The sequence below is a fragment of the Fistularia commersonii genome, chromosome 5 (genome assembly GCF_037954325.1).
Source record: "Fistularia commersonii isolate RoL2024-O1a breed Wild chromosome 5, RoL_Fcom_v1.0, whole genome shotgun sequence".
Classification (NCBI taxonomy): Eukaryota; Metazoa; Chordata; class Actinopteri; order Syngnathiformes; family Fistulariidae; genus Fistularia; species Fistularia commersonii.
Window position 1 is genome coordinate 1569219 of NC_141288.1, and position 14477 is coordinate 1583695.

The following is a 14477-nucleotide window of genomic DNA, read 5'->3' on the forward strand; positions in this document are numbered from 1 at the left end:
GAGCAGGATATGCGGTTTTGAGAATGACTGGATGAATGGCGTCTCGCTCGGCGGTGAAATCAGACCGGCCGCCGTCCATTAAGGGAGAGCGTCCGAAGCCAAGAGCCTTGTTTTGATTTATTAGGTCACGAAGCGCGGCGTCCGAATCCAGCTCTCGCCGCGCACGTCAGCCTCGCGGCTAATTCGAAACAGCGGACGACGCGCTCGGCAAGTGTGAGCTCACGAAAGGCAGATTTATTTCTTCATATCTTTGTCTTTTTAAATCCGCGACCGACTCGTATGCTCCTTGATTCACGTCTCCGAGGTGTTTCCGTCGTCTTTTCCACCTGCAACGGATTTGTGACGTCATTTTGGACCTTCTGGTTTCAGGTTCTCGTCCTCTCATGATGTTTCTCCTCCCCGTCAGCTTGCGGTCTTTCCATTATGGAAATGGAGGTGGGGGGAGATCTTCCCAGCCTCGCTTACTTAAGCTAATGGAGGAGGCGTGCTACGGGTGGAGCGCACGGTGCGCTCGGTAATGAATGGGTTCCTGCAGACGACTCCAGATGGGGTGGAATGAGGCGCTGGAAGGTTCCTCTCAAACTGTTTTGACGTGGAGCGTGACTCCGGACGAAGAGCATTTGTCGGATCTTCGCTTTTTGGGAGCGGTCGGCTAATTAGCGGCCCGGCTATTCGAGCGGTCGCTTTTTTTGTTTTCACAGCTTTTTACGGGCTGCCGGCCGAACGGGAGCATCTGCGGCGCAGATCCAACGCGATTCGGTTCATCGTCGACGCTTCGTTCTGTGAGATCGGCCTCTCCTGGGGTTTGATTTTATGGCCACGAAGCGACAAAAGAATCAGTTCAACCCGAATCAAAAAAAAAAAACTAGATGTTTTAATGACCTTAAATTCACTTCGGTATGGACTTTCAAGCATGACGGCGTTCAACTGTTGAGCGCATCCATCTTTCAAGATGGCCGGGGTCGTCGCACGCCACCGTAATGAGTCAGAGCCAGAACCTAAACACACTCGAACACTCGTGTTTGTGCGCGTAACGCCGAAAAACGCGACCCTCGGAGAGCCGGCGACTGGCGAGCGTCCCTCCCGTCTGCTCCGGACCATTTCCTCAAAGTTGCGTAGCGTGACATTTCCAATTTGTCTTGTTTGTTTCCCCGCTACCAAGATACAGCTCGAGCGGCAAACCGTAAAACAAAAACAAAACGACAGAGCGGGGAGGGAGGCTCCGCCTCTTTGGGCCGAAACCCCGCCCACATTTTCAGCCGCGCCGCTCGTCCTTCAACCGCGCCGTCCTTCCACGGATATGAGATGCTAACAATGCGGCGCTAACGGGATGATTGAGTCGACTTCGCGGCTGAAAATAGTTTAAATGCTGACTTTTTATTTTGGCGGGTCGGTTTGTTGATTTGTCAAACATACCGCTCATCGTTGAAATGTGAAAAAGTAAAAATGCGGTGTCTTCCTAATGCGTCGCCCCCGCCAGATGCTATAATTGCATAATTTGTTGATGCAATTACGCCGGTCGTCGGGGCGACGCAGAAAAGGTAAGCAATATGGACGGATCCGTGGGCGCACCGTATGAAAACACTGCGTTTGCACGAGGCTAAACTGCGGCGTCTGGCCGCCTCCGCCGCCGCTGATAATTATGGGTTGTACGTCAGTCATTAGACAGCGAGGAAACACCGAAACCGCCGGAGGAAACCGTCGACTGCTCGCGGTCGCTCAGCTTCGCCCGGGAATACTTGGATTTCCTGTGTTCGTCCGGGCGTCTCGCACGTCGGCCGCCCAAGAAGAAAGGGAAAGGTTAGAAAAGATGGGAGCCGAAATGGAAGGCGACAAGGAAAGCTAACGTGACGTGCGAAGCGGTTTCGACGCCGTTACCATGGCGACGGCGGCGGTTTGTTTGTTTGCGGGGTGTCTTTTTTTGGCTTTTCCTTGTTGCTCATCTTTAATTGCGCTGTGATTCCAGCGGCCGTCTCCTCCTGGAAAACTTCTAGATCCCCCTGATTCAGCCCACCCAGCGTCTGCACCCTCCACACACACACACACACACACACACACACACATACACGTGTCCTGGCTAAAAATTTCACTTTTAAATGATATTCAGTTTGCAGATATGAGGCCCATGCTAAGCTTGGTAGCATGTTAGCAATTACTGCTATGACGATGAACTCAACGAAGAACATATATATGCACACACACAGACACACACACAGACACACACACACACACACACACACACACACACGTACACGCACACATGGACACGTATCCCAAACAAAAGCTACACTAGATGATAGCTGGTAGACTGATATATAGCCCAGTGCTAAGCTTGTTAGCATGTAAGTAATGCAATGATGATTTACCCTTCAAAGAACACACACACAAACACACACACACACACACACACACACACACACACACACACACACACACACACACACACACACACACACACACACATGTCCCGAACAAAAGCTACACTTAAATATCACATTAGCTGATATTCAGTATACTGATATATCGCCCGCTGCTATGCTTGTTAGCAGTAAATACTTTGATGATGTAACCATCAACACACACTCACACACACACACACACAAGCACACATACACACACAGGCGTGTCCCTAACAAGACACACCAAAACATCACATTTAGATAATATTCAAAATTCTGCAATCTGGCCTGCTGCTGCGCCTGTTAGCATGCTAACAGACGTAATAGCAGCAATGAAGTAACGTTCAAAGCGCACACAAACACACACACACACACACACACACGGATACACGTGTCCCAGCTAAACATATCACTTTTAAATGATATTCAATATGCAAATATAAGGCCATGCTTGGTAGCATGTTAGCAATTAATGCTATAACAATGAACTCAACGAAGAACATACACACACACACACACACACACACACACATACACACACTCACACACAAACAGCCGTGTCCCAAACAAGGGACACCACAATACATTCAGATGATATTCAAAATCCTGCAATATGGCCTGTTACTACATCTGTTAGCATGTTAGCATTCAATGCTGCAATGAAGAAACCTTCAAAGCACACACACACACACACACACACACACACACAACTGCAGATGTGAAATCACGAGAGGAGGGCGGGAGGGTCTGCTGACTTCCCCACGAGCATCTGAAATAGGTGTGACAAATGTGTAACATCTGTCGTGCTAATAAGGGATAGCTTGTTCAAAGGTATGTTCGAGCTTGCTTGTGTGTGTGTGTGCGTGGGCAAGAAAAAAGGAGCGTTGCATGCACAACACACACACACACACACGCTAACTGCCGCCACCTGTGAATGCGCTCAGATGACCGGGTCGGAGACCAACGCCCGTGGAACGAATGCACGGGATCTTCCCGCAGAGACACGGCGGCTAATTAGCTCTTCTGCGCTCGGACGTTCCACCTGTCTGCGCTTCGGCGCTTAGCGCTCCGACGCACTCGTCCACTTCATTTACCCGCCGGGGATCGTAAAAGGATACGCCTCGTCTTTATGATCTCCCCTCCTGTCGCCCGCCTCCTTCCATTCTTCTCCCAACGTCCGATGGGAGAAGCCCGGCGGGACGTTTTTAATTGGAGAGGTGTAAATCGGGATTTGTTTACCCTCTTCCAGATGCCGTTATCAGAGACCCCTTCTTTTCTTTTCTTTTGACTTCCGTTGTTTTGCATCCGTTCGTAAAAAGGCGCTAATTATTGACTTCGGTTGTGGAAACGCAGCCGAGCTAAAAATGAAAAAACCCTGTTTTTAGCTTCGCGCGCTCAGCATGTTTTTGCTAGCAGGCTTCTTTGAATGGGGGTAAAAAAAAAGGGCTGAAGATGATATTTCCCCCATCGCCCCGAAAACCACATCCACGTGTTATTTTCCCGACGGGCCGCGTCCGGACGAAGCGTGTCGGACGTTATTACTTCGCCTGGTCCCGGCGGTGAAATCCTTCGCTCCCGGAGGCGGGAGCCGAGAAAGCAAACGCCCGAGTCGAAAGGGAGCGCGTCGGCAACGGAGCGGAGAATAACTCAGCTGTTTTTTGGGGCCAAACCACATGGGTCGGTTTTGGCCAGAGGGATGACGATAAGCGGCGAGCTAGTCTGAAGTTCACAACGACTGGCCGCTCGCTTGAAGGCCAAATTTGAAGCTTTCAGCTTGTCCCTCGAGACCGATGGATGCGGGCGGTATCCGCCGTCCATTTGAAGGTTAAAATTAGCCATTAAGGACATGCAAATTGGCTACCGCTGTACGAAAGCCAAACATAGCATGTGGCTTCTGTGTGTGTGTGTGTGTGTGTGTGTATCTGCTAAATTCAGCTTATAACATTTCCTCCAGGACGGCTACAACCACCGGCGGTACATTTTCAAAGCGCCGGGTCGATAAGTCACTTTGTCTTGTTGTTACTGTTTTGCCGGCGATGTTAGCAATAAATCCTCCAACACCCAAAATACAGAACCGATTTCCTGTTTGGTTTGATATCCTGCATTTACATTTGCCGACGAGAAGAAGATCATGTCATTCTTTGCATTTAGAACCTATTCTTAAGATGTGGTTGGTTCGACCAAGCTAGCAAAGTCGTCGCCTAGCGGTAGCCCAAGTAGAGGATCAAGATCTGGGAGCGACGGCTATCCTGGGCGTTGTGTCAGCGTCATTAGCAACCACATTTGTGCTAACCCTTCGTGCAGCTCCTCCCGTTATTGGAAGGAAATGCTAATAAAAAGTTAAATCGTCGAACGCTGTGGCACCAAGTGAAGTCGGCGTTCTCTCCACCGCCGTCGGAAGTTGACGATGATGTGTTCGGAAAGCTAGCGAGGCTACCAAAGCATCAGTTAACCGTTAGCGCTACCGCCAAGCGTCGCGGGCCTTGTCGGATTCCTTCCAACTACAGATCCGTCCGTCAGAACTCGCTAGCGCGGACGTGATAATCCGAGCCGTCAGGCGTTTCACTCCGCGAAACTCCCTCCCTCATGTCGATCCTCACGTTCAATTTTCCGCTTGCTTTTATTTCTCTTTTTCTATCGTCGTCACGAAGGCGAGAATAAAAATGCTCCTCACACGGTGGTTAAAATCAGAATCACCCTTGAATCGGTCTGACCTTTGCGGCTTTTCCCCCCTCGGAGTGCGTGAGGAGTCCTTCACCTCTGATGTTTTGAGCTGTACATGTTTAAGTGATCTGTTTGCTGTCTAGTTAACAGAAGAAGGGGTGGGAGGACCGTCACGGAGGGGGGAGGAGGGGGATTTCAGAGGAGAGAGTGTAATAGGACACCAGCCCTCTCTGTCTTTTCGCTCTCCTCCTCCTCTCTCATTCGAGCTCTGGGAGCTTTTTAGATGGAACCGCAGCATTCTCACCCTCTGGAGTCACCGGAGGAGACCGGAGAGAGGGCGCCTCCGCGGGGATAAGCGCCTTTTTCGGGGTCCGCTTCGGGGTCGGGGTCGTTCGGGGACCAGGAGCCGAGGAAGCCCGGAGGAGGTGAGTCCAACTCCTTCCCCCGGACCCGAGAGCGGACTCCGGTCCGGTTCTTCGCGGCGGTGGATGCAACCGGGAGGTGGTAGTCGAGAGGCTGACAGGTGCAGGGTCCTGGTGCGGATAGGTGGAGTTAATGTTTTATCCGGTGTCAGGTACACGTATCTCTAATGGGATCCAGGAAGCATACAAGTGCGTGAAGGAGTAACCCTCTTCGGGCGTCAAATCTGTGTCCGGATTCCGACGTGACGTTACGCAACTCGGACGTTCTCAGCTGTTTCTCCGGTCGGACGCGACCGCGAGGATTCACGAGTGTCCCGAGTCCGGGGGCGTGAGCGAGTCCCTGGCGTCGGTGCGTGCGAGGGAATGTGAAGCTGTAACGGCGGCTGACAACTGAGTGACAGGGTGTGGTGTGAACAGAAAGTCAGCCACTTGTTTACCATCTGAGTTTCTTCTCATTGTCCGTTGAGCAACTGGAGCGAAAAAAGGCTAAATAATTGATTGGCCCCTGACATGTTTGTCCATGTGGTTGAGACAGAAAACCGTGAAAGGGAGTTTCACGCTTTCCATCAACATTAGCTTTCCGGCGGCGCCTCCGAAAAAAGAAAGGGACGTGGAAAAGTCATCAGGCCCGAGGAATTCACAATAAACAAGTATCATCGCGCCCCGTCGGAGATGTGGCTCACCCCGGCTGACCTCCTCGGTCCAGACCTTTCCCCGCTGTCGCAGAGATTCCTGGCAGAGCCGCAGGAATCCTCCGACTCTTCCCCAGAGCTCAACGAAACCTTTCATTATATCCGGTCTTGGCGACAAACAACTAGCGAAAAGTGACATTTCTGCGGCGGTAGGTGGGGGGGAACCCGACCTGCCTGGACGTCAGGGTATGGCTATCCTGGCCAACGACTCGAGCAGCTGCGGGACCGTCATTTATTGGCGCACGTGTAGCTTCTCGACGGGGTGATTCAGCGAAGGGGTCCGCCGTCGCCGTCGCCCCCCCCCCCCTCCCTGGCGGTACTGGTTTAAGTTTCCTCAGACTCGAAGTACAGCTCCGCCGCTGACCGGACTCGTATTTCCGCGCTGGCAGACGCATCTCGCGCCGGCCTGCGGAGTCCCGAGAAACATCTAATCCACTTAGCGTTTAGTGTGATCATCATATGATCCTGATTGGCATTGGAGTCACAAAGGAGCATCTGAGATGTTCCCCAAAGTCAGATTCGGTTTTGAGAATTAATCATGGACAATTAGGCGGGGACGCGGCTCGGCGACAAGAGCCAGCTTGTAGTGCACCGACGTTTGACAATGAGGGCTCTGTGGACTGATTTGATTTATTTATATATTTGACGCCGGGTTTTCGCGATTCATTCCTCAAAGCCGAGCCGACGAAACGACACGCGGGAAAGTGGAAGTCAGATTTTTAAAAATCCACACGCCTGAGGAGTCCTTTGTCATGATTCTGCTCCAATTTTACATCATCGGTTCGTCATCAGGACGAAAGGAAAGCGACATCCCGGTTACCGCCAGAGGTGCCGACGGAACACAACGGCAATTCATTTGGTTGCCGTTTTGCTCACGACCGTAGGAGTAGATGGCCAGTAGGTGGCGCTGTGATTTTGTGGTGAGCGAAAGCGCTTCCTGTTTCTGCGTGACAAAAGTGCGGCTGTAAAGCTCAACAATGGCGAGCGGTGACGTTTCTGTACAGACCGATGATGAGGTGGGGTTCCTGCTAGGAGCGACCCTGAGCTGCAAGGAGTGGCAATTCCAGGGGAATCTACACCAGCCGCCACGCCGTTCCAAGTACTCCGGAGTACCCCGGAGTACCCCCGAGTACTCTGGAGTACTTGGGAGTACTCTGGAGTACTATGGGGTACTAGGGAGTACTCCGGAGTGCTCCGGGGTACTCGGGAGTACTCTGGAGTTATAGTCTACCCACCCAGGTATGGCAGTTGATTGAAGTGCACATGCTTCTTTTCAAGGTGTTGCGTTTTCCCCGTCTCCATGGAAAGTCTGACGGAGGCTTTTCGAATCTTTGCTCTGCGGAGCATCGTTTCAGCATCCGTAGTCGTGAAAACGGTGGACTAAAGTCCCTCCCGGTTACGAGGACATCAGTACTTTGGTGGAACCAAATCTTCTTACTTGCTCATGCAGCTTTCAAATCTGGGAAATTCCCAGATGGTTGGAAAATGTTTCGGTGACGCCTGTCTCGAGCTGGCGGTCTCTAACATGTTATCAGTCCTGCAAGGATTAGTCTCGCTCTTGTGGATTTGCTGATGACCGTCTCGAAAGGCCGGCGGCATCACCTGCGCCGTCTCCGGTCCGGGCCTGAGCTGAAGCCTCCCACGGAAGCCCATCCCGGTTCACCGCTCCGTAACAGAAAGCCATTACTCGGTGAAGGAAATGGATTTGGCGCGGGGAATTTTTCGGTCTGAAGCGGCCTTTGATACCAAAAATAACATTCCCGGGTATCTTTGTCTTTAAAAAAGACTTACAAGATGAACAAAATTAAAACTGGAACCCACATCTTGGGTCAACTCCTTTCCAGTGAGCGGTTTGGCTCTTGGTATCCGCAGAAGTACCGAGGGATCATTTTAAAGACTCGCTTAAAAGGATCTCCAACCTTTCCTCGCCCGATCGCTCAACCGGTCTTAACCCTACCGCTTTGAAGGCCACCTTGCGCCCGCCGAGCACTCTCATCCATTTTTGGGAGCGTCAGAGCCAGGGCGCACTTACTTTATCCCCCTCTTTTAAATCTGTTTGCTTTAATTTATTTAGTTTCTCCTTGAAGCCCTTGCTAGGCGCAGATGTGGTAGATTAGCGTCTGCCGTAAACACCGGGGCGCTCGCACCAGACGTCTGCTTCCAATTAGCTGATGTACATTGAGTCTGGTCCTATCAAATAAAGCCAGGGTAAATAAACAAATCCCGCTGTAAAATGTTTACCGTACAGCGGCGGCCAGGGGTACGAGTCTCCTCCGAATAGCTCCCTTTTTCTGGCGCTTCCCATCCAGGCCGCAGAAATCGGCGAGGATTTGGGGTTTAATCGACCGAGCGGCTAATTTTGGGGATCTGCAGACGGTGTCTTAAGAATCAAACCGATTCGGTGTCGCGGCAGCAGAGGGGCTGCGATGCGACGGTCACGCCGGCCCGCGGGAGCTTCCCGCCGTGTTCCAACCCCTCCCCGCGACTACATGGGTACTAGCGTTTCGCCCGCGGCCGCTCCACCTGTTTGTTCGCCGCGCCGCCAACTGAATCTTTCATGGTGATCTCGCCGCGCCCTCGTCTCCCGCCATCAATTTTTCATCCCGCCATCTATAAGCCATGAGAGCGGGGATCCACCTTTTCTTTGCGCGGGTTCTTTCTTTTCGGTCGAAGGGGGATGGGTTGCGTTTTTTTTTTTTTTTTAAACTAGCATTTCCTTCTCCGGCGGCGGCGGTACCTGCTCGCATCAATAATTGAGCCGGCCTCGTCCCGTTATGGAACAGGACGAGGCCGAAGGGGGATGTTTCTTTCGGCCTGTGCAGATTTAGCTCATCCATATTTAAGACGTGCATCTGCAGGTGGACGGATTCGTGTCGAGAACGTGTTGACGTGCCGCCGTCGGACTTTCTTCCTCCGGAACCGTGAAATCTGACTTTCCTGCAATGCGCTTGTGGTTTCTCTGAAATCGGCGAGATTTTTTAAGGAGTCGACTCTCTTTTTTTTTTTTACGTTTGTTGATTTTCCGATTTCCTGAAGGTCCGGCTCTGGTGTTTGCGGCCAAATTCTTTAAAAAGCATAAGTGTGCAAGTGTTTGGTCTTAAAGCCCGGTTTAAAACCAATCTGCGTTCATTCTTCATTGCTTTTATTCATTGCGAGCTCAAAATGTCGGTCCAAGTCGTCCGGATGTGAAAGCAGGGAGCGCAAAGTCACTTAAGCTCCTTGCTAACGTCAACGCCGTGCTAACGGCCCGTTCTGTCGCTTCCACGGGGTCGCAAGTGTCGCGTTCACGACATTTAAATCTCCTTCGGAAACCGAAATACATTTGGTATCGGCATTTTTTTGGAAATGTGTTGACAGCGCGGCTCGGCGGGGATCCCGCTCATTTTCAGCCTTTACTTTAAAAACCACAATGTCTTCCGAGCAAACATTTTAAGAAAACCAAAAGCCGACCCGTCTCGGGTCCCGAAGGCCGACGAAAACCTCTCGATCCGGGGCTCAAAAAGGCTGCTTTGGGAGTCCCGTATTTTCAGGCACGGATTTAGTTCCTGTTAGCGAGCTAATTGTATCTCACTGCGTTGATCCAGTTGGCGCAGCGAGGCGCGTCGGTGCGTCACTTGTTGGACCTGAATATTTGAAGTTCCCCCCGGGATGAAGCCCGGATGGTTTTTGAAATGAGTACTTCGGGTATCGGGTATCGACAAGGGGCGGTATGACCCCGCAACCAAACGGTCTTTAAAAATGGCCGACAGGTAGCGACCGATGGCCCGTCCCCGCGGAACATCTCGGCTTCTGCGTTCCCATGAAGGCCGACTGAAGGAGGACTACGGTATTTGGGACTCGAGTTCGGAGTCCGGATGGGACGGCGCTCCCGTTCAGACGCTGCTCCGACACCTCCCGTTTTATGAGTATCAGGTTGTGCAAATATTTAACCCCGCCGAAAAACCAGGCGGCGCACTTGCTTTGGCGGGGGATTCCTGTCGCGGAGGATATTTTTCCCCGCGGTCGTGTTTCATCCGAAGGCGTCCCCTCACGATCCATTATTTCCTCTCCAAACAGCCACGACCGGCTCCGCCGACTGATCGCGGTTCCCGGACGGCGCAGCCATGGTCGGGCCCGAGGGGTCGGCCGCCGCGCTCTCCCTGCTGGCCCTCTACCTCCTCACCGCCGGGGCCTCCAGGCTCCCGCTGCCGCTGCCCAGAGTCTTCCTCTCCTTTGAAGGTAGGAAAAAAAAAAAAAAAAGGGAAAAGAAAATGCATGTAAGCCATTAGCGTGCCTCCGCGTCGCGGTTGTTTTTCTCCGCAGATGTCGGCCCCGACGAATCTGTTTTCGTTTGTCTCCAGAACGTTCCTTCCATCCGGTTGTATCGCTTTACAAGGTCTGAATCGATTAGTATCCCCGTCCCAAAGGTATTGAAAGTAGAAGCACCTGTTTTCCAGTTGGCGTGACCTGACGTGATTGTCACTGTGAAAGGATTCATGGTTGAAGAGCGAAAACACGGCCACATGAGTACCATTAGCTGAAGGAGCGGCGATAGATTGGCGTCTCCCACCCTGTTATTGACCCATTTCATGAGTCACTTTTCTGAATATTGTAATTGGCAAGGCGCTTCTGTGCTTAGTGTCCCGAACAAACGCAAGAGGTTCATCGGAGAACCCTACATTGTCCGGATGAGTGAATTTGGCTCAGTGTTCGATCGGTCCGGCTTGAGCTGAGCCTCTCGTCCAGCGACGGCAGGGATTGGCTGGATAGGATGTAGAGCGGATGAACGGATGACACTTCATTCCGTGAACGTTGGGTCTTTTGGTGCAGCGCAGAGTTCAGGGAAAGCTCAGTAGCAGGGCAACTGTCACAAGATGGTTCATTTTCCCCAGAGGACCCCCAACCATGTATGCTCTCTAAACTGCACAAGAATTAAAGTATAAACAGTGTACATACTCTGATCCCTGGATACGTAGCTCTGTTAGCTAACTGCACTAGCCTACAGGTACTCCATGTGTCATCACCGGCTCTCTGGGCGGGATGTTAAACACCCCTGATGTCTGGGAGGCGAAGGCCGTCCCCATGGTTTGTGTCATCTAATTGCTAATTCGCTCGCGCGTAGCACGCGGCGCCGATCCGTGGCGCTCCGCAATCTCGCCGAATGTGCAAACCAGGCTTGTTAGCGCAGGGAAGCTGAATATTTACGACCCGCGTGAACATCTTGAAAGAGTGATTGTACTTTTTTTTTTTTTTTTTTTTTTTCACCCACTTCTATTTTTATAGAGGCGGCTCGTTCGCTGCGCCCGATGGACGCGACGGAGCTGATGGCATGTGTTGACCGCATTAACGCCTCGCAAACGGGCCGTAATCAGTCCCAGCCTACAGATACGTCATCGGCGAACGGGATCGCCGTGATGTTTTCAGTCACGTGACCTTGTTTTTCCAGCTCGCACGAACGCGCACCTGCGGTCGTGAAGCTCTGTTCCTGACGGTTAATGGCCTTGCCGCGTCTGCAGAAAGTTAAACCTCCTCAGGGTGTAGCAACGCTCGTCCAACTCTGCCAAATCTGTTCCTGGTTAAAGTTTAATCCTGGCTCTGGGTTTTGCGCGCCCTCTTCCCTTGCGGTGTATCTTTGCGCGGATATTTTGAGGTACCCTCGAAGCCAGGCGGACGGGCCAGACCCGGTAAGCCCTTGGCGGCGGTCACATGGCGTGCTCTGGCCAAAGGTGATCGTCCGCGGCCACTTTCGCCCCACAATGTTCTTTTCTTCGCCGTCCGTCTTCCACGTTGCTCTGATTATGGTTCCATTCCGCGCATATCTGGATCCGCATTCCGGCCTGTTTCTGCTCGGGGGGGGATCTGCGAGTTGTTAGATTATGACTGCAAATAAGCGCGGGACTGAAAACAGAGGAATAAAAATCCCCCCGTCGCCGCCGCGCTAGGGGTTTTCGGCCACAGGAGGCCCATTATTCACTCAGCCCTCCGTCCTCCGACATCCGTAAACCAGCTTGCGAGGTCAAAGGCGACCCCGCGGAGAAGGAGCCGAGTCCGAGTCCAGGATGATGGATTGCGCTTGCGTCACGAGCATACCGCCGCCAGAAGGCGAGGGTCACGGGACGTTAGACACTAACGTAGGTTGATCCATGTCTTGATCTCGAGACGCTTTATGAGATTCCGATGACACTCGAGCCCTCGCTCCGTTAGCGATGTAGCATCGCTGCTGTGGACACGGATAGCATTAGCGTACCCCTTCTTGAGACTTTTTAAAACGAGAGCCGTCCATCATGAGGTTTTGGCGTCCAACCAAAGGTAGTATTTCATGGTTCCTGTGCTTCTGCGAGGCTTCTCCAACACCCAACTTCCTTCGAGGTCAGCCCGCAGTCCGTCAGGTTTCCCCACTACAAAAGGCTAACCGGGGACAAAATGAATTTAGCTTTTCATAGCCGGCTACTTTGAAAGGCCCGAGAGGCGACTTCGAGCCAGGAATCACTGTCACAGGAGGGCAATAAGAGCCATAACTCAACTCCCCGCTCAGATGCGGCGATCTCAGGGGCCGCTTCCAGATGGAAGGAGGCTAGCGGCCGCCCCGACGCAGAGGCTCATTTCCCTTGTAAACCCGGCGGGTCCGAGCGGGGGGATGAATTCCGGGAGTCTGGACTCGGTCCAAAGCAACCAGCCGAGATGAATGAAGAGTCGGCGAAGACGAGCGACGTCCGGAGGACGATGAGGCACCTGCTGGGTGGCCGAACGGGTCTGGAATCCTCCGCTCCCAGATGTACAGCCTGTTAATTAACATACCCTGGAACTAGCTAACCTGAGAAAATAAACAGATAAATGAGATATTCTCCGCTACGCCCACTTTTTTTTCCGTCCTCGTGTCGCCGCTGAAATCCAACCCAGGGTTGAAGCAGGTTCACGGGGCTCCCGGTTGAAGACGCCGCGTCCCGCCGAGAAGTCGCTGCCTCCGACATTCCTCTTCCCCTTGCGCTGCTCGTCTGCAAACGCAGCGCCGCCGCCGCTAAAAACCGCACCATAAACAGTGGAGAATGCAGCTAACCCGAATAATAAACTCCAGAGCGACGCTTTTCCCCGTGATAATAAACGCAGAAAGCCCTTCATTACTCCGAGGCTGTCTAAAGCTCTGCGGCGTGATCAGAGATAATTGTTCCTGTGAGTGTACTTCACCAGTAACCTGCCCGATTCACCACGCATTCCGCAATCTGCGTCACGACGAGGCCAAAGCCACGCTAGCTTGTGGCTATCGGTTGTATTCTTGAGTTTCACTGGTGCTCGCGCGGGACCGCCAGTTCCCGTTAGCTTGCGGCGAAACCTGTAAAACTCCAGAATTTGCGTTCTCTGTAATTTGGTGGAGGCGGAGCCAAGAGGTGAAACCCATACCTGCTTTTCCGGTGGGTTGGAAAACTAAGCTAGCGCAAGAAATGCTACAGCGAGGGAGCGCACAACTAGTTTTCCCTTAATGCCTCATCCCGGCGCCAGCCGCTCCGCTGTGGCGATTCAATTTTTGGTGAACTCTTTGCAGTCTTTGCCCAAAAGAGGCCTAGAGACCATTGGTGGACGAGGGATCGGCGCTTTTCGGACTGTTTGCCCAGCAAACCGCGGCGTCACGCTAGCCAGGCTCTTCTACTTATTCATGGGAGAAGTTGTCGGACGACGGCGCCGGTTTGTAATCGGCTAATCCCCTTGTCTCCGATTGAAACGTCTGCTGGAAGTCTGTTTTTAGCCAAGAGGTACCGTGGCGGATCCACTCGGATGAGGCTCCACGCTAAATGTCACGCTAACGTCGGGACCGTGTTTCCCCCTTGCCGTTGTTTTGGCGCTAACGGCGCGGTCACCGCTAACGCCCGACATCGCGCTCATTGCGGTCCACTTGAGCTCTTAAAATAATGCATTCATCATGTCGCCGCGGCGGCTCGGCTGGCGCCGCCGCCGCTGGAAATGCCATTCCGTGAATGGCTGGATTAGGAACCCCCTTCCAACCCCCCCCACACAGCGCCGCAGGTGGCAGTTTGTCCCGCGGCCCGTGTTTATGATCGGGATCATTTAACCTCATCAGCGCTCTCAGCCGGCGCTGGCGAACATCCAGCCCTCGGCCGCCATATTAATTTGGAGATACATACACAGCGCGTCAGAGGGGTTTATTTGAAGAGGCCTCGAGAGGCGGGGCGACGATGAGCGCCGCGAGCGTTGCTTTTAAAGGGAAAAATCACGTGTTTTACTCAAAAGCGCGGTGACGCCGCTTCCTCCAGCTTCTCGCCTGATGAAATAACTTTTTTTTGGACGGCGTTAGCTTAAAAGTATGC

General features: G+C 52.6%; 1 protein-coding gene across 1 annotated transcript in view; it reads left to right on the forward strand.

The window, feature by feature from the left end:
• Positions 1-5348: 5348 nt before the first annotated feature.
• sema3c (sema domain, immunoglobulin domain (Ig), short basic domain, secreted, (semaphorin) 3C) overlaps positions 5349-14477 on the forward strand; it is a 37433-nt gene continuing 28304 nt past the window's right edge. Inside the window, exons 1-2 of the mRNA XM_086146316.1 lie at positions 5349-5488; positions 10234-10395. Coding sequence (XP_086002442.1) covers positions 10281-10395 — 115 coding nt within the window. The 5' untranslated portion in view covers positions 5349-5488; positions 10234-10280. The remainder of the gene's footprint in view (positions 5489-10233; positions 10396-14477) is intronic.